This window comes from Urocitellus parryii, chromosome 6 (genome assembly GCF_045843805.1).
Source record: "Urocitellus parryii isolate mUroPar1 chromosome 6, mUroPar1.hap1, whole genome shotgun sequence".
NCBI classification, from domain to species: domain Eukaryota; kingdom Metazoa; phylum Chordata; class Mammalia; order Rodentia; family Sciuridae; genus Urocitellus; species Urocitellus parryii.
In genome coordinates, this window is record NC_135536.1 from 193,292,597 (window position 1) to 193,310,516 (window position 17,920).

The 17,920-nt window shown below is 51.5% G+C and overlaps 1 protein-coding gene across 3 annotated transcripts in view; it reads right to left on the bottom strand.

Moving 5' to 3' along the window:
* Arfgef2 (ARF guanine nucleotide exchange factor 2) overlaps positions 1 to 16,639 on the bottom strand; it is an 88,253-nt gene extending 71,614 nt beyond the window's left edge. For all 3 annotated transcript variants that reach the window (XM_026390929.2, XM_026390930.2, XM_026390927.2), the window contains exons 1-3: positions 16,394 to 16,639; positions 2,776 to 2,806; positions 2,060 to 2,183 (exon numbers count right to left, since the gene is read on the bottom strand). In XM_026390929.2, coding sequence (XP_026246714.1) covers positions 2,060 to 2,183; positions 2,776 to 2,806; positions 16,394 to 16,514 — 276 coding nt within the window. In that variant the 5' untranslated portion in view covers positions 16,515 to 16,639. The remainder of the gene's footprint in view (positions 1 to 2,059; positions 2,184 to 2,775; positions 2,807 to 16,393) is intronic.
* Positions 16,640 to 17,920: the final 1,281 nt, after the last annotated feature.

Sequence of the window (17,920 nt, forward strand, 5' to 3'; positions counted from 1 at the left end):
CTAGCCTCAAACTTGGACTTTGTCTCAAAACATTAAAAAAAGGGCTGGGGCCATAGCTCAATGGTAGAGTACCTCTAGGTTCAATCCCCAGCACTGTCCCCCCACCCCCCAAAAACCCCAAACACCATACATGGGGGTTCTGTGGGGTTAGAAAGTCCTAGATACCCACCTAATCTCATCACTCCCTGGCTATGGGAACTTGGACTGAGTTGGTAACTTTGTTCTCTAAGCCTTGGTTCCCTTGATTCTAAAATGAGGACACCTCAGAGGGCTGTTGTGGAGATTACAATAGTAAAGAGTTTGACGCGCTTAGGGCCTGGCGCAGGACAGGAGCTCAATGTGCTGTAACCATCACCTCAGCCCTCGGTGCTGCTGACCGTCAGCACCAGCCCGAACCAGACCTTATCACAGGGAAACAACTAAAATTAAAGCTATGCTACATTTCCTCAGAAACATTCACGGCATCAACTATTTTAGGATAGAAGCAGGACTTGGCCTGCCATTTAAGAATCCTTGGCTCATTAAATGTTCCACATAGGACAATCTGTACAGAATTATCTTGAATGAGAAAAATGTTTTTTCATTTGGAAAAGCTGCTTCTGTGAAAAAACTGTTGTCAATTCTCAAATATATATATCAAAGAAAGGAGATTAATAGAGTAAATATTAGACGAGGGGTGCCAAGACTGTGGCATGCCCACTGCCACTTTGCAGTCCTGCCCCAGCAGACATAACCAATCAGTGAAGGTGCTCCTTCTCCAGCTCTGCATGAAGCTGCACGTGCCACGTAACGCAGCTCGCTAAGTGATCGTCATGTAAAATCTAGTCACCCTTTTTGTTCTAGAAAATACTGGTAAACTGTGAATCCCTTTAGTATATTTGAAAGACTTCAATAAAATGGTTTTCATTGTTGTGTGTTGCCCACTGAGGTCCAGAATAAATATTCTTTAAGGTAATCAGAAACTTCAGGACTAAGTCTTCAAAAAATACAAGAATGTGGACCAAGGAAAAGAAATGAGCCACAGTTCTGCTTCTGTCTTTCACCTCCTGCACCTCCCTGGACATGTCGCTCTGACTTCATTACTCCTGCTTCTTCGTCAGTAACGGGTGGCGGGTAATGAGGTTCCCTGCAGCTCTACATACAGCCAGTGCTCACTATTCACAGATTCTGTATCTCAGATGCACCTACTCCCTACATTTGGAAGCCCCAAGTCAGTACTTGTGTCTCCGTGGTCATGCGCAGCGCAGGGAGACCTGGACTGGCTGGGTGCTCGCCTTCCAGCTGCGTGAAGAGGGCGACACCTGGCCTTCTTGTTTCAGTTCTCCCAATCTCTGGGTACATGGTGCCACATCTTTCACACTCCTGTCCTCTCTGCTCTTTAAGATGGTCCCTGAGTGTGTGCTGGAGAGCCTTCTCAGGTTTAAGAGCAAGAAGGCAGTGATGTGCCTGGCACAGAAATCAGAGTTAGATAAGCTTTGTTCAAGTGTGTGCTGCAGTGCTGCTGGCAGTGAATGAGACACCAAGGAATCAACCACGCATTTTAAATGAGGTGCATATGAACAGAAACACACCAACAACAAAGTCATATACTAACCAACTCCCTCAAGAATGGCAGGAAGCTGACATAGGAGGAAAGGTTCAGCATTCGCTTATTTCTACCAATATTACGAACTGTTTCTACCCAATATTATGAACAAACGTCATCAAGAAGAGGTTTCCTGGGCTGGGGTGTGGCTCAGTGGCAGAGAGCTTGCCTCGCATGTGTGAGGCACTGGGTTCAATCCTCAGCACCACATAAAAATAAATAGGTAGATAAAAGTATTGTGTCCATCTACAACTAAAATAAAAATACAAATAAAGAATAGGTTCCCTGTGCCAGGCATTCCACGCACGCACTCCTCCCCTCCTTCCTGCGACTCAGAGAATAAGCTGCACTGCTCCTCTCCCCCTTCCCCCCCCAAGGCCTCCCCAGTACCAGGGCCGTCACTCGCACAGCTCCAGGTAAGGAACACCTGTGGGTGGAGGGGACCCTTTAGACCATCAAGTTGAAACGTGGTACCTGCAAGCAGTCAAGGGACGTGCTGACCACCCGGGGGGACTTGGACTGGCAAGCCAGCTCGAAGGGCAGGAAGTACTTGTCGGCTTCGATGAAGCTCGCCTTCGGCGGTGCTGCGGTGCCAAGCCTAGGGAGAGAGCGGGGCGGAGAGGTGAGAACGGGCAGCCCACTGTCCCTGCGCCTCACTCGGACTTCCCACTCCACTTGCTTCCTTTTAATTAAAAAGTCCGGCTAGCTGTATCTTGGGGCCAGCCAATTAAATGCTGAACACGTGCGACTTTAGGGAAAAAAAATCCAGTGCCACATGCAGACAGAGAGATCTCTGACAGCGAGCTGCATCCAGGGCACCCAGACTGAAGCCTGGCGGCAGCTACGCCAAACCTACATTTCTAAAATGTGACTAACTGGCTTCATTACCATGAAGATCAGGAGCGGCCACTTACAGGGCCAGCTGTCCTTATGCTTAAGCCAACCAAACAAGAGACAATGGCTCTGCTCTTCTCTCAGGACAAGGTCTGATGGCATTATCTTGACCTTTCCTCCACATACCCAAGTACTCAGGTGTCACCTGTTGACCTAGTGCTGGTTCAGACGCACAAAGCTCTGCCGGGTGCCCAGGACCCTGCTAGCAGCACGCTGTCCCTGTGATTAGAAATGGATGGCCACACTGCTACCACCCCCGGTGCTGCAGGTCCAGCCAGGAGAAGTGCGCTGCTTACCTCTGCTTCTCTATTTCTGCTTTGATTTCATCTGGTGGGGAAGAAGGAAAAGCACGTTAGGGCCATGCAGCGTTTACGGAGAAGACAGCTTCACCACGTGGTATTTAGAACCATTAAGAAGGATGTCTAGGGGCTGGGGCTCAGAGGTAGAGCACTCGCCTAGCACGTGCGAGGCCCTGGGTTTGATCCTCAGCACCACATAAAAATAAATAAACAAAATAAAGGTATTGTGTACAACTAAGAAATAAATTTAAAAAAAAAGAGGATGTCTAGGAGGCTTTTTTTAATATTTATTTATTTTTTTTTTAGTTTTCGGCGGACACAACATCTTTGTTGGTATGTGGTGCTGAGGATCGAACCCGGGCCACACGCATGCCAGGCGAGCGCGCTACCGCTTGAGCCACATCCCCAGCCCGTCTAGGAGGCTTTACACACTCAAGTTCTGACGTGAGGACAGGAGAACAGCAAAGGCTCCCGTGGCAGGCAGTCGGCGCCGGGCTTCCTGCTCTACTTGCTGAACTCACTTAACGCTCACAACAAGCCTGTGAGGCTCCACCTTACTATGGCGGGTTTCTCAGCCTAGGCGTTGCTGACCTTTGGGGACATCTAGTTCTTTACTACAAGGCGTCCTGTGCATGGCAGGTTGCTGAGCAGCTTCCCTGGCCTCCACCCACTGGATGCCAGTAACTCCCACCTCCCTGCAGTCTTCAATGCCAAACACGCCTCCAGCATGCCAAGTGTCCCCTGAGCAAAATTCCCTCTGATGAGAACCAATGGTTTCGATGAGGAAAACAAGGCAGAAGACAAGTGGGTAACTTGCCCTCTGTTACATTAAGATCTGGAAGCCAGTGCGGTGGCATACACCTGTAACCCAGCAACTTGCAGGCTGAGGAAGGAGAACTGCAAGTTCAAGGCCAGCCTGGGCAAATTAGCAAGACCCTGTCTCAAAAAAAGGCAGGGAGGACTGGGGATGTAGCTCAGTGGTAGAGCACTTGCCTGGCATGTGTGAGGCACTGGCTTTGACCCCCAGCACCACATAAAAATAAATAAAGATACTGTGTCCATCTACAACTAAAAAAATAAAAAATAAAAATTTAAGAAGGGGGGAACCATAATTTGAATCCAGGTATTTTGGCTCTGTAGTCCCTGCCAACCAACTTCCCCACTCAACATAACATACATTAGTGACAGCTGACACAGTATCATGTACTATAGCAACAGACCCAAGAAAAAAAAATAACAAAACACTGAAAGTCACCTAAGTAGTAGATGGTGGTTTTTCCTTCTTTTTTCACATTTTCTATGATAAGCATATACACTTTTAAAAACAATTGTGGTAAAATATACATAACCTAAAATGTACCGTTTTAACCATTTTAAAACGTGCAGTTCAGTGTTGTGCTAAACCATATTATTCTAATGAGTTAAAATAAATCTTAAAAATCTTTATCATGGAGGTTACAAGAACTACACAAAGTTAAGGAAATAAAATGTCATGATTGAGGAACACAGATGAGACCGTCTCGTTTCCAGGAGAGTAAGGCTCGGTGCCTCTGGAGCAACGCCCCGGTGTCCACTCAGTCGACTGTCTCCACGTGTGGTGCCACTGGCTCCACGTGCCTGCACACAGGTGAGGGGAGAAGGGACACCCAAGGCTGGCACTCGGCCTCTTGCACAGACTCCTGAGAGCCTGTGGTCTGGATATGGTCGTCAGTTACCCTAACAGCCTCAGGACACAGTTCTGGAGGTGACAAGCTTCCTTTTCTTGGGCTCTAAGACCACCTCTGTTGGGAAGACCACTGCTGCCGACCCACCCCGATGACGCCATCACAGGATGGCTACCTGAGTAAGGCTCCAAGAGTAAGAAAACCACATGCAGGGCTGGGGATGTGGCTCAAGCGGTAGCGTGCTCACATGGCATGCGTGCAGCCCGGGTTTGATCCTCAGCACCACATACAAACAAAGATGTTGTGTCTGCCAAAAACTGAAAAATAAATATAAAAAAAAAAAAAAAAGAAAACCACATGCAGAGGTCACTCGCTCAAAGGACTATGAGGGCCAGGAAGGAGACACCAAGGAGAACTGCAGCAAGCGGGTCCCTGGACCAACAGGGCTGGGGTGCAGCCGCTCCTCAGCCCCAGCAGACTGGTACTGGCACCCCCAGAGACCCTCAGTCAGGAGGGGCCCATCATTCTGATTCTTCCAATGGTTAAAATACAGATTTTAGGTGAAAACTTAACTTGCAATTAAAAACAACTTCACCTATTTTAAAAAATATTATGGCTCAAGCAAGAGCAGTCTGCAGGCTGCCCTGGCCCTGAGCCTACTAGTTTATCACCTTTGTTTTAAGGGACAGGGAAGAGCCTGGCAGAGGTGCTTCACAGATACACAAAAGGCACTGCAGGGGATAACAGTGGCTTTTGAAGACAAAGCATCAAGTTCAACCAAGCCAGATGTCACTCAGGCAAAGAGCAACCAAGGAGCAAGAGGACCAGAGTCCAAGGCCAAACAGACACAGGACCGAGGGGTTACCAGGTGGAGCTGGGACTTGAGCCTAGAAAACCAGACTCAGATTCTTTGTTCAGAACCTCTTGTGTCTCTGACTCCCGAAAAAGCACACAGAATTAACTTGTAAACCACAATGCAGAGCCATATAAGTCTGTGGCTTTGCTACCACTTGTGCAAACCATGAGCACCACAACTACCTGCAGCTCAAAGTGCCAGTGCTCTTCACTCTCCATGAGAGCTGCCGGCAGGGAAGGTGGCCAGTTGCAGACACCTCGGTTTGGAATCTCCTGATCCTCCTTTCTGGCCTGCTGTGGATGACCACGCAAAGGTGTACCCTGGGTAGCCGTTTTCTTTTTTAAACAGTTGCTGTGCTGGGGATGGAATCGCTGGTCTCCCACATGCTAGGGAAGGGCCCCCCCACCCAGGGGCTACATCCCAGCTTCACCTGGCTTCTGAGTGGGAATGAGCAAGGACAACTAGCAGAGTGGCAGGACAGGGCGACTGCTGAGAACAGCCCTCTCCCAGGAGCTACCAGGGAGTCAGGAAACCACAGCTGCAGATTTTCTGTTGTTTTCTTACTTTACCTTAACTATTCACAAAGAATTTGAATTGTTGCACTTTTAAATTATTTGAAGAAAAAAAATCTCTAAAATCCTCTCCACGGACACAGCAGAGGTCTGGGTGTTCCAGCACCTTTGTATAAAGCAAGGGAGGAGCCCCAGAGGGCCTCGAGGGAGCGCTGACCCCACCTACCCTGAACAGCTCACTCTGGCTGCTGCTGTGTGGAGAGGAGAGGGCCAGGACAGGAGCAGGAAGCCATCAAGGAGCACCTGCTAATCGCCCAGCCAGCAGGAACGAGGGCTGGCCCAGGGTGAGCTGTGCAGGCAGAGAAGCGCCAGTCTGAAGCCAATGCGGGAACCATGTTGACAGGCTGGGAACGATCAAAGAGTAGCACTGGTGTCATACGGCCCCACTAGCAGGCTGGTAACACGATGCTTTCCCGCTAAAAGGAGGGAGGAGACGAGCCCGAGGGGGGGGGTGTGCGGCCTGGTAAGGGGGGAAGCGGGGACAGGCGCAGCAGGACAGCTGGGCTCCAGGCCTGGCGGGGACGCCTCCTGGCTGAACAGGACAGTTAAACTTTGCTGAACCTCAACTTCCTACTCTAAAGACGATGGAATGGCAAACAGCAGCCCACGTGGTGCAGAGACCATAGGAGGATCTGCACACAGCCCGAGAGAAGCCTTGTCAGAACAACGAGCAGGGCCGGGCTGCCACCCACCGGTGGCCTCCAGACAGGAGTCAGCGAGGGCAAAACCTCTAGGCCATCACGGAGCCAGCTGAGGGAAGAAGGAAAACGAGAGGAACCGCCATCACTTGTGACTGGCCCAGGGCTTAGCCCATCCTCAGTCACACCCCCACCATGGCACAGATGAGGAAAGTGAGCACAGAGAGGTTAAGGCACCAGCGGCCAGGCACCCCAGGCCAGCAGGCAGAGCCCCACCCTGCAGGAGGGGAGAGGAGCAGCTGGCGGGCCACCTGCCGCACTTCACGGCTGCACATCTTAGCAGGAGCTGCTCTCCCAGCTGCCACCCCGGCAGTCAGCAGCAATAAAGGAGCAGGCTGCAGGGAGGAGAGGGAGCCGGCTGGGTGGGGCCGGACGGCTGCAGCTGGAAAGCCACAGGCTTCTCAAGAAACCATCCCGAGCGTCACCATCACCTGCAGGAACCCCACACACACTCCTCAACAGCTCACTCTGTCCCTTCCACTCCCAACCAAGACATCACCATCCTCCCACTCGACCCTGCCCAACCATCCGGAAGGGCCAGTGCCCCCAACACCACAGAGTGTCCCTTCAAACATCTGACAGCCACACCTCTCCCTGCTCTGCAGAGCGGAGGGGTCCTTCGACTCTCCCTCCTCCACCCCAAGCCAGCCTATGGGGCCGGCCACAGCCTGAGTCCGGTCCCCATGTGCAGCTGAGCTGGTCTCCCGCTCCCTCCTGTCCTCTAACCTCCCTTCCTTCACACAGACCCTCTCACATGCTCACAGCCGGGCGTTTCTTTGGTGTGAAACCTCGCCCCGGCCAGCACGCCTCTCCTCTCCCTGCGCTTGCCAGGGCGGCCATCGGCAGGACTGCTGTCAGGATGACAGGATCAATAGCCGGGCCTCTCTGACCTTTGGTCTTGACTTCTGGCAAAATCCCAACTCTGAATGTACTGCTACCCTCCTGTGACCTGTCTCCACCCGAGCAGAGGTGGCAAGCAGCCTGGCCACTCCTGTGGCTGTCACTGCCAACTGTGGGTACCAACTAGGGATGTTTCCCTCCTCACAGCCCCCCCTCCTGTCACCTCCGCGGCTCCTTCCTCACAGTCCATGGCACGGCCTCCTGTGTCCCTCAGAAGTCAGAGGCTGCCTCCAGGGGACTCCCTCAACTTCCTGTTCACAGACCTAGAAGTCGCCTACTCTGGAGCACCCTCTGCTCTCCCCTGCTCCGAGAGCTGCGTCCACCCTCCACCTCCACAGTCCCCCATCTTGGAACTCCCTGCTCTCTGGACTACGCACAATCTGACAGCGCTCACCATTAGGCCACCACCACGGCCCACCCACCTGGACCATGACAACAGCCTCAAGTGTCTCGCTGTCCCCCTCTTCCCTGCCTCAGGCCACCCCACAGCAGCCGGAGGGATTCCCCCAAAGGGAAATGAGAATGTATCACTGCCTGCCGACACCCCACACTCCCCTCTCACCACCGAGTCCAGCCCTGTCAGCAGCCCCGGCCGGCCCTGGCTCCCCTTCCTCTGGCCTCAAGGTTCACTGGGGCACCCTCCCTCCCCAAGATCCCCAGGCCTGACCCCCTTCAGTTCGGCTCGGTGTCACCCTTCAGAGGCCTTCCTGACCTCTGCAAACCGCCACCCCCCCCTCCCGGCGCTCTGTCTCCTGGACACCTCTCTTTTCATTTCACTGCTAGTTTCTCATCTTTCTCCAGAGCACTTATCACCGTGCCCTACTGCGTGCCAGCTAACCTCCATCTGCCTTCAGCCCGAATCCACAAGCCCCCACCTCTGCCGGGTCCCAAGTCCCACTCATACCTGTTAAAGACACAAGTCAATCCTTCCTCTTTCCTGCATTATTTAACCTCTCTCCCTCAACGGGCTCCTTTCAAGTGACATTTAAACCAGTCCAAGTGTCTTCTACCTTTCAAAACAAGACAGACAAAACAGAGACCCCTGAGCCTCACCTCTCCCCCATGGGCTGCTGAGTGGGATGAGGCTGCCTGCACCCCCTCCTCACCTCCCATGCGCACCCCAGCCCACCAGGGTCTGCCTTTCACCTGCCTCACGCCACCAAATAGCTTGAGCGACAGCCACCAGTGACCTACACGTGTGACTTGAGCCTGCAGTGTGGGACCTCGCTGGCTCTGTGCGCCTCCACACTCCTCCGCACTCTGCTCTCTGCTCTGTGCTCAGCCGCCTCCGCCAGCCAGGGCCTGGGGCCCTCTACCGCCACCAGCCCTCCTCCATCCCAGCCCAGGCCTCCGTGCACATCAGGCTCAGGGATCTGGCGACTTCTGGCCCCACACGCCCACCTGGACCCTCACAGGCAGCTCCAAACTCCAACCCAGATGGCCTCCTCACCTGGCCAGGCCCATATGGCTCTCTCGCCTCCCCCACCTCCAGAACACGCGTCCCACAGTGGGCGGCCTGACGCTCCTGTCGGCTCTCCCGCAGTCCGTCACTAGGTTCCCCAGCTTTCCCCCAACCCGACTGCGAACCCGCTCAGCTTGCTCTTTCTGTTGGTACCATGAGAGACCACCAGTGGCTGCCTCTGAGATTCAGCTCCAGACACGGCGGCCTAAGTGATCTTTTCAAAACACAAACCCAGCCACCCTGTCACCTTCCCCGTTTCAAACCCGTCAGCACCACCCGCTGCTTCTGACCCCAAAATTCAAACTCCCCACGATGACCTCAAGGGCTCTGCATGGAAGGGCTCAGCGTACCTCTCCCCGGGGACCTCCTGGTGCTCCCCCATGTCCCTCTGACCACACGGTGGCCTCTTTTAGTCCTCCTGCCACAGGGCTCCTGCTCAGGATGTTCCCTGGGCTGAAATACCTCTCCTCCAACCTATTCCCGTCTTCCTCATCAGTCATCTCACAACCTCCTTTCCAAGGCCCTTGCAGGACCAGGTTTCTCTCCCAGGACCTGTCAAGTGCAGAGGTGACGCAGAGCTACGGGCACTTCAACAACACCCGACTCCCCCAGCAGATGGCAACTCCATCAGAACAGGGCTGTCGGTTCTGTGCCCCGCTACACGGCACCAGGAGTGACACTCCAACCTTCAGGGTGAGTGTGGGCCTGTGCAGTCAGGGACAAGGACTACGTATCAACAAGCAGCAGCAGCCAACCGCTCCCAGGACTGAGGGGAAACTCATGTCCCAGCAAAAGAAGGCTGCTCCCCCCACAAAACTGTAAACCTATTAAAATATCAAGCTAAAAAGCTTATTTACAACCAAGACAGTAAACCAAAGCAAGCCTCTTTCAGGAAGATTACAGGAATGAATCAGCAAACATAAACCTATTTTCCAAGGTAACTTCACTGAAAAAGTAAGGAATTTCCTGGCAGCCCGCGAGCCGGACAGGGTGAGAACACACACAGCTCTGAGCTATTCACACAGAAGGCTCCGTGTCCTTGTGATCGAGTGCACGTTTTCACAAGCTCACTCTCTTCCACACAGAAGGGCTTGCTGTTCTCCCCAGCTCTGCTTCAGAGTCTCCCCCGAGACTGACAGGTGCAGGCACGGCTCTCCATTCCTTCATCCAACCCCCAGCTGCACGAGGGCCCCAAAAAGCCATAAGCCAACTCCTACACGGAGGCAGAGAGGCCGCGCCCTCCACACCTTCCCCTGTAAGGAAAGTCACCAAGGCCTCTAAATGTAACTCAGGGCCACTGAGGTGCAGGTCTGCCAGTCCTTCTCTGTACCCGTTCGTGACGATCCCGTGACACAGACAGCCCCGCTTTACGGTCTCAAGGAACTGAGGCTCAGAGAGGCTAAGTTCGCAGCCCAGTTACAGACCCACCAAGGGTGAGGCTCCAAACTCGATTCCCAATAAATTCCCCAGCAACCCATCAATACATACTTTTCAATATCAACGACGAGCCATTTTTTAGGTGCTGCTTCTAGACAGATGACATCTCCCAAAGAATCATCACAAAGCTTTTCACACCAGGGTCATCAGCCCTGTTACTTCTCAAAACTTTTATGAGGTCAGCACTTGTAGACAAATGTCTCATCAAAACACCAGAACTCGCTAAAATTAAACGCTTTATTATGAACAGTATTTAAATTTAAAACCTTATTTTTTTATGTCAATTTACAGACATTTTTTATAATTTTTAAATTTTACACTTAAGGTTCTTCCTCATTTTAAGAGGGATGTGTGTGTGTGTGTGTGTGTGTGTGTGTGTGTGCGCGCGCGCATGCGCGTATGTGCGTGCTCCAGAAATAGGAATTAGTTATTTTGAACAACAAAATAGAACAACAACAAAAGTAATATATGGAGAAGAAAGCGATCTGTCACATAGAGTGGATGTGTAAATGACGTGTGTGGTTCTGGGACGGAACGCAGGGCCTGGGGGTGCAGGCACCTGATGCCCTACACCCAGCCCTAGACGCTGAAATTTTTTTTATTATTTATTTTTTAGTTGTAGATGGACACAACACCTTTATTTTATTTATTTATTTATTTTTATGTGGTGCTGAGGATCGAACCCAGGGCCTCGCATGTGCTAGGCAAGCGCTCTACGCTGAGCCTCAGCCCCAGCCCTCCATGCTGAATTTGGAAGCACCTCACTACACAACGCAGGTGCATGACACGCTCCATAACCAGCTCTTCTCAGTGACAGCTAGCCAGTGTGTGTGTGTGTGTGTGTGTGTGTGTGTGGCTTAGGTGGACTGCAGCCTTCACTGATTTTATGTGGTGCTAAGGATCGGACGCAGTACCTCACACAGGCTACGGAGCCCCAGCGCCACAAGCTAAAGTCTTTTTTACCTTTAAACAAATGTGTCCCTTCCTATCACAACACAGATGAACCTGGAAAGAGCTGCCTGCGCTCACCATTTCCTCACCTCCCGCTCCAGCCTCAGCCTGCGCCAGGCTGCCCTTGAAATCGCAAGGCCACCAAGACAGCTCAAGGGAAGCCAACGGGACCCCATCTCTAAACCCCGAATGTCAACAGAGCAGCAGGCCTCAGACGGGACCTCAGGCAGGCTCCCCACCTGGCCACGCAATGTGGGCAAGTTACACCGGAGCCTGGGTTCCCGCTGTGGGACGCACCCCAGACAGACAGAATCCCAGTGAAGGAGAGGAAGCTGCCTGCCGCTGCTGACCTGCCAAAATCAGAAAACTCAAGTGGAATGCAGCTCTGTGAAGCCAGTTCTGCAGCCTCATTTCTTTCTTCTCAGTTCCCAAATTAAAGTAAACCGAGGACATATGCAGCAAAAAGCTGTGATCTTTTTGAGAAGAGGCTTTCAAATATATCTCAAAATCCAGCTTCAGAAAACATGGTCTCTAGCTGAAGCCACACGGCAGCCTAATGGCTGCTGTCGAAGGCTCACTGAGCGTTTCCTACCTGAGAGCTAGGAAGGGGAGGGTCAGGGACTCCGCTGTCACCCCAGCCCACTCACTTCACTTCTCAGGGACTCGATGGGGATAATGATAAGAAGAACTTAACTAAAGCAAGTGGCACTGTGCCTGGAACTAGGTCACAGATACACAACTGCCATTAGAAAGTCACCTGATTCCACATGAACATATGAAATATACACATCTGTACTACTCGTGCCCTTAACACTTCAGGCACGTTAATTACGTAACAAGACTCTATATCTACTATATCTCTAACCACACACACACGAAAAGTGGATTGTTAGCATGATTCAACTAAATTTTATTTTCCTGCAGTAATGGGGATTGAACCCAGTGGTGCTACATCAAGGAGCTGCAGTCCCAACCCCCACCCTCCTGACCCTGCTTTTAATTTTTTTGGGGGGCAACGGGGGTGGGTGCTACAGACTGAATTCAGAGGCATTCAACTCCTGAGCTCCATCCCCAGCTCTTTTTTGTAAAAGCAGTGATAATCAGGATGAAACAGGTCTGCAGGAATCTCAGTGATTCATCTGGGTCTCATGCAGTTCCTTAGCACCTCACTATTGCTGAGGCTGGCTTTGAACTCACGATCCTCCTGCCTCAGCCTCCGCGGACCTACTGGGATTACAGACAGGCACCACCACCACTCCTGGCCCTGCTTTGAAGACAAGGTCTCACTTAGTTGCTGAGGCTGGCCTGGAACTAGCATTCCTCCTGTCTCAGCCTCCCAATGTGCTAGGATTACAGGCATGTGCCACCGCTCCTGGCCCAATTCAGTTAAACAGTGGACAAATTTTTCTATATTGAATTTAAAAACACTTAAGATTTTTTTTGGTCAAGCTTCCAAATTCCATATTAAGAGCAGACATATAATTTAAAGAGACATCACAGGGGGAAAAAAAGGGGTCTTAAATAAGACATTTATAAAAGGGAGATTTTAAGAATGTAATTATCATCCCCAAAAGAAGGCTCAAAGTTTGAAGACCATTAAGATATATCAAGGTGAGGCACATCAATGCCCAGGGGGCGATGAACACTTTCCCAGGTTCTCCTGATCTCTTCTGATAAAGGTAGAAAGCCATGTCCCCTACCTGGACAGTACCTATCTGTACACTTGGTATTTAGACCAGATGAATCCCTGAGATTGCTGCAGACCTGTTTCATCCTGATTATCAGTGCTTTTACAAGGAACAGCTCCTGTGCCCACTGAGCTCAACAAGTTCACACTACAGGAAACATGGCCCTTTGGTCATGTAATTACCTTCTTATTTACCACATCTACAAACCAAACACAGGAATGGGTCATTCCAAAAGAACAACTGAAGTTAAGAACACCAAGTCAGAGCACTTGTACTTTCTGTGTTTTGTCACAGCTTAAAATAATCATCGTAGCAGCCTCTACTAAGTGTCTAATTCACACCAAGTTCTTTGTATATTAATGAACTTAATCTTTACAGTAACCCTGTGAGGAAGGTCTGAGATTAGGCAACCTGCCCAGGATCCTAAACACGCAAGTGGAAGGCAGGGGATTAACCTGAGTCCCAGAGGCCAAGCTCCTATCCTCTAACATCCCAGGATCTGGCCCCTGCCGCCCTGATCCCCTCCCTGATTCTGAGGAACAGTTTTCTGTGAAATCTAACAGAAAAAACGTTTCCTGTGAAATACTCTCTATCATCCGAGCCTTTCAACCCCAAGTGGTCACCTTCAGTTCCTCTAATCAAAATTAAGACAATATACAAATAAGTCCAAAATACTGACCACATCACAACATGTTTTACAAATTGGCTTACTTTAGCTATTTTTCCAAATTTCTTCTCTTAAATGGGACTACTGGACACAAGACTGGGCCTCAAGAAATCAAGTGAGGACTGGGGCTGTGGCTCAGTGGTAGAGCACTTGCCTACAAGTGTGAGGCACTGGGTTCAATTCTCAGTACCGCATATAAATAAATGAAGGTTCATCGATGTTTTTAAAATTTATATACATTATACCCCCCCACACACACACACATATATATATATAAAGGAAAAGAAATCAAGTGAAATATCACCAGGTACTCTGATATTTTCCATTGTTTCTAAGGCAGTCATTTTTTTTTCTCTCTCCCCTTCCTCTTTTTTTTCCAATGCTGGGAATTAAACCCACAGCCTCACACTGCATGCCAGGCAAGCACTCTACACTGAGCCACATCCCCAGTCCCTACGGCAGTCATTTCTGTCAACAGCAGTGACATGTGATTACTCTGTTAAATGACCACCTTAAATCAACACTATGTACAGATTCCCTGTGACGTTCCTCTTCCCCAGTAGAGTGCTGGCTTGTGATCATTAGCGGTTAAGGACAAGCCTCCACTCCAATTTGCTAGTCCTATAACCTGTAGCCAGATTACTTCCATCTAGGCCATTTCCTATAATTTAGTACTTAAAACATGCATCTACCATTTTTGTGAAGAAAATCTAAATTTCTGAACAAAAAAACTACGATCCAAAAATATCTAATAAACTCTCAATGTTATGGCCCTTTAAGGTCTGCAAGACAATTTTGTAAGTAGGTTCCGAAATGTGGCATACAATTTTGTGGAAATTTTATGTTAAGAAGATATCTAAAGGAGAAATGAAATTTTTTCTGCCAAGTAACTATTTTGAAATGTTCACATCACTCTTAAAGTGATGTTGAAAGGATAGAGTCCACGCAAATTCATTGTGGAATCATAAATACCAGACCTCCACCTAAGAAACACATGCTCTGTCATGCTCATCCTACATTCTTGATACCTGATAAAATAATATCCAACAGTTAGCCTTAGTTATTGGAACAGTAAAGCCCCACCACCACCCCAAGTACTGGGATTGAGGTCAGGGACACTTTACCACTGAGCTATATCCCCAGCCCTTTTTATTGGAGACAGGGTCTTGCTCAGGCTGGCCTCAAAACTGAGTTCCTTTTGCCTCAGTCTCCCGAGCTGCTGGGATCACAGACATGTGCCACTGTGCCCAGCTGGAAACAGAAAAGCTTTAAAAGTCTTAGTAAATTCCTTCCACTGATCATGAATTTCATGAGACCAGCAACTCTATTCGGATTATCTAAGCAACAATGACCTCCACATCAATCGGTTTTGATCCTTGAGGGAGTCTTAGATCCTTCTGATGAAAGCTAGGGACCTTCTTCCCAGAGTTGTTGCAAAGTTCACAAGCCAATCTCCAGGCCCTAGAGAACTGTGTTCTTTACCTTGCACCAAATGAAAGAAGAAACATGATGGCAATCTCAGACTCTGACAGAAAATCAACCTTTCCATTTACTCAATTTGTTAGGAAAAACAAGCCTCTTTACAGATTCTAAACCAAAGGCATTAGGGTGGTGAATTCATTTGAAGGCAGCTCTGATCAAAAGTATTGATCCTCTGCACCCAGAACTCTTTCTCCTGAAATTTTCACTTCACATAGTGGATTCTTCTTGCCTTTCAATATTCAGCTCAAATGTCATGTCTTCTGAAAAAAATTACTTTCATGACCATCCTATCTAAAGCAATCCTCAGACCCTTTTAAAACACTTCTTGCTCTTTTACTTTCACTGTAGTACTTATTAGTATTTAAGAATGTCTCATTTATCTTATTAACTTATTTTGACTGTTCTGTTAAGAGTATAACTCCACAAGAGCAAGGACTTTGTCTTGTTCCCCATTGAATCCTAAGTGCCTGCCACAGTGCCTGGCACACAGTGGGCATTTGATAAATAAAAGGGAGACCAATGCTAGTGTCAACTATAGATCTTTTAACTAATTATAAATTAGATTTCTTTTTCCCTTTCCATAGTCTGCAGGTCCATTCAACCAGCAAATATTTATTGAGCACCTACTGTGTGTCAGACACTGTTGCAGGTGCAAGGAATACAACAGTGAATTTTGGACAAGTGTCTTTGCTCTGTAGACCCTATGTTTTAGGAGACTGCCCAGAATAAGCAGATGTCTTGCACACTACTGTGACACATCACCATCCACACACCTTCCTGAGGGAAAGAGGTAAGCGGAATCCCAAATAAGGGGAAAACATTCTCCAACTGGGCACTTCCAAAGCAAGTCTCAGGGGCTTCCCAACTGGGACGCTCTTCCCACCTGTTCTGCTCTCGTGGGGGAATCCCAAACAGCAGAGCCCAGGTAAAGGAAAAACTTAGGGCAAGGACAACTGCTTCTGAGGACTTGGAGGTGGTGAGGGCAGGAACCAGGAAACAGAACGCCAAGAGTCGTGGCAAAAGCCCTGAGCATGGAGGCTGAAGAACCAGCCCTAGCTGTCACCAACTTGCTAGGTGACCTTGGGCCAGTCCCGCGCTGCCCGGGCATCCGTTCCCCCGGGGGGCACCAGGGGAGGAGGCCGGGAGGGTGGGATTTGGGGTGGGGGTGGGGGAAGCGGAGGCCGGGAGGCCGGGCTGGTAACGGCCGGCGCGGGGCCGGGCCGGGGCGGCTCACCCACCGAGCGCCACCTGGCAGGCCCTGCGCAGCTGGGAGTGCTGGGGCCGCTTCACCTCCTTGTCGGCTAGGATCTTCTCCAGGGCCCGGGACACGAACATGCTCTTGGTCTGGCTCTCCTGCATGGCCCCGGCCCGAAGGGGGCTGGCAGCCCCGCGGGCGGGCGGCGCGAGCGAGCAGACCAGCGAGGTTGCTGGCCCGGCGTCCTGGCCGGCACCGGCCGCGTCCGTGCGCGCCGCCCCGTCAGGAAGCGACGCCGCGGCCCCACGGCGTCGCCATGTTGGAGCGCGTCACGTGATCACGTGACTGGCGGGGCCGCTGCGGCCGCTGCGCGTCCGTCGACCCCGTGACCCGAGGGGGCGGGGCCTACGCGGGGCGGGGCCAGGGAGGCGGGGCGAGCACGTGGGTGAAGGGAAGCGGGACCTGGGGGCCCGGAGAAGGCAGGTGGGAGGGCCGAGGCGAGGTGCGGGCCGACCGAGGAGCGGGACCGGAGACGGAGTGGAGATGAGGGAGGGAGCGGAGTGGAGATGAGGAAGGGAGGAGCGGGGAGAAGATCCGAGTGATGGGGCAGAGGCGGGGCTGAGGGCGGGGGAGCCTGGAGGAGGTCGGACGGGGAGGAAGGGGAGGAAGAGGAGTGGCGGAGGACGGGAGGGGAGAGGAAGGGGACGAGGAAGGCGAGAGCCAGAGAGGGGCGCGGAGGGGAAGAGTGACGAGTGGAGGAGGTGAGGACGCGGGAAGGGACGATGGGGCGGAGGGAAGCCCGGGAGGAGCGGCGGAGTGGGTCGGTGCGGAGGGGCCGAGCCGAGGGGCGCTTCACGGGACATGCACCGGCCACGCAGCTCTCCTGTCGCCACGGTGCCGCCCGCCCGGGCAGCCAGCGCAGGAGTGTCCGGCCCGTGGGCCGCGCTGCCCGGAAGGACTTGCCCCTCTGCAGTTTCTGGTCTGTTTCCTGCACCTGTGCTTCCTCGCCCTGCAGTGGGCAGGAGAGGCGGTTTTGGTGCACTTGACAGGGGAAGAAACTGACCCAAAAGACTCGTGTGCGCCGTCTGCAGCGAGTAAGAAACAGAGGTCCTGGCCCCAGGGCCACTTCCACTCAACCCCAAAACAGAGTTGCTGTCCCAGCAGCCAGAGTGCTGACCCCAGACCCCTTCCTCTCACACCACCTGTCTCCCCGTGGGCAGCCTTGCTACTGAGGGTCACTCAAGGACAGAGGTCATTCTTGGACATCATGGGAAATTCTCTCATAGGCGTGTGCAGATGCTAGGGCCTCCCTTCCAGTGTCTTTTGGCGGCCCTCCCCTTCCGCCTTGCCTTCCCTGGTTGGTGTTTTTCATGGTATTTACTGACCTTTTGTTTGTGGAGTCACTAGAGTGAGCCTTCAGAGGGGGCTGCTGGGTCCCCAGGGCCTGATCTAGAGCCTAGTGGAAGGTTTTATGGCCATGAATTCCCTGACTTCCATGACTTTTAATGTGCATTGCTGCTTCTCCCAACAAGGGGTGGAGTCCTCCTTTATCCCCTGGCCCTGGGCTAGC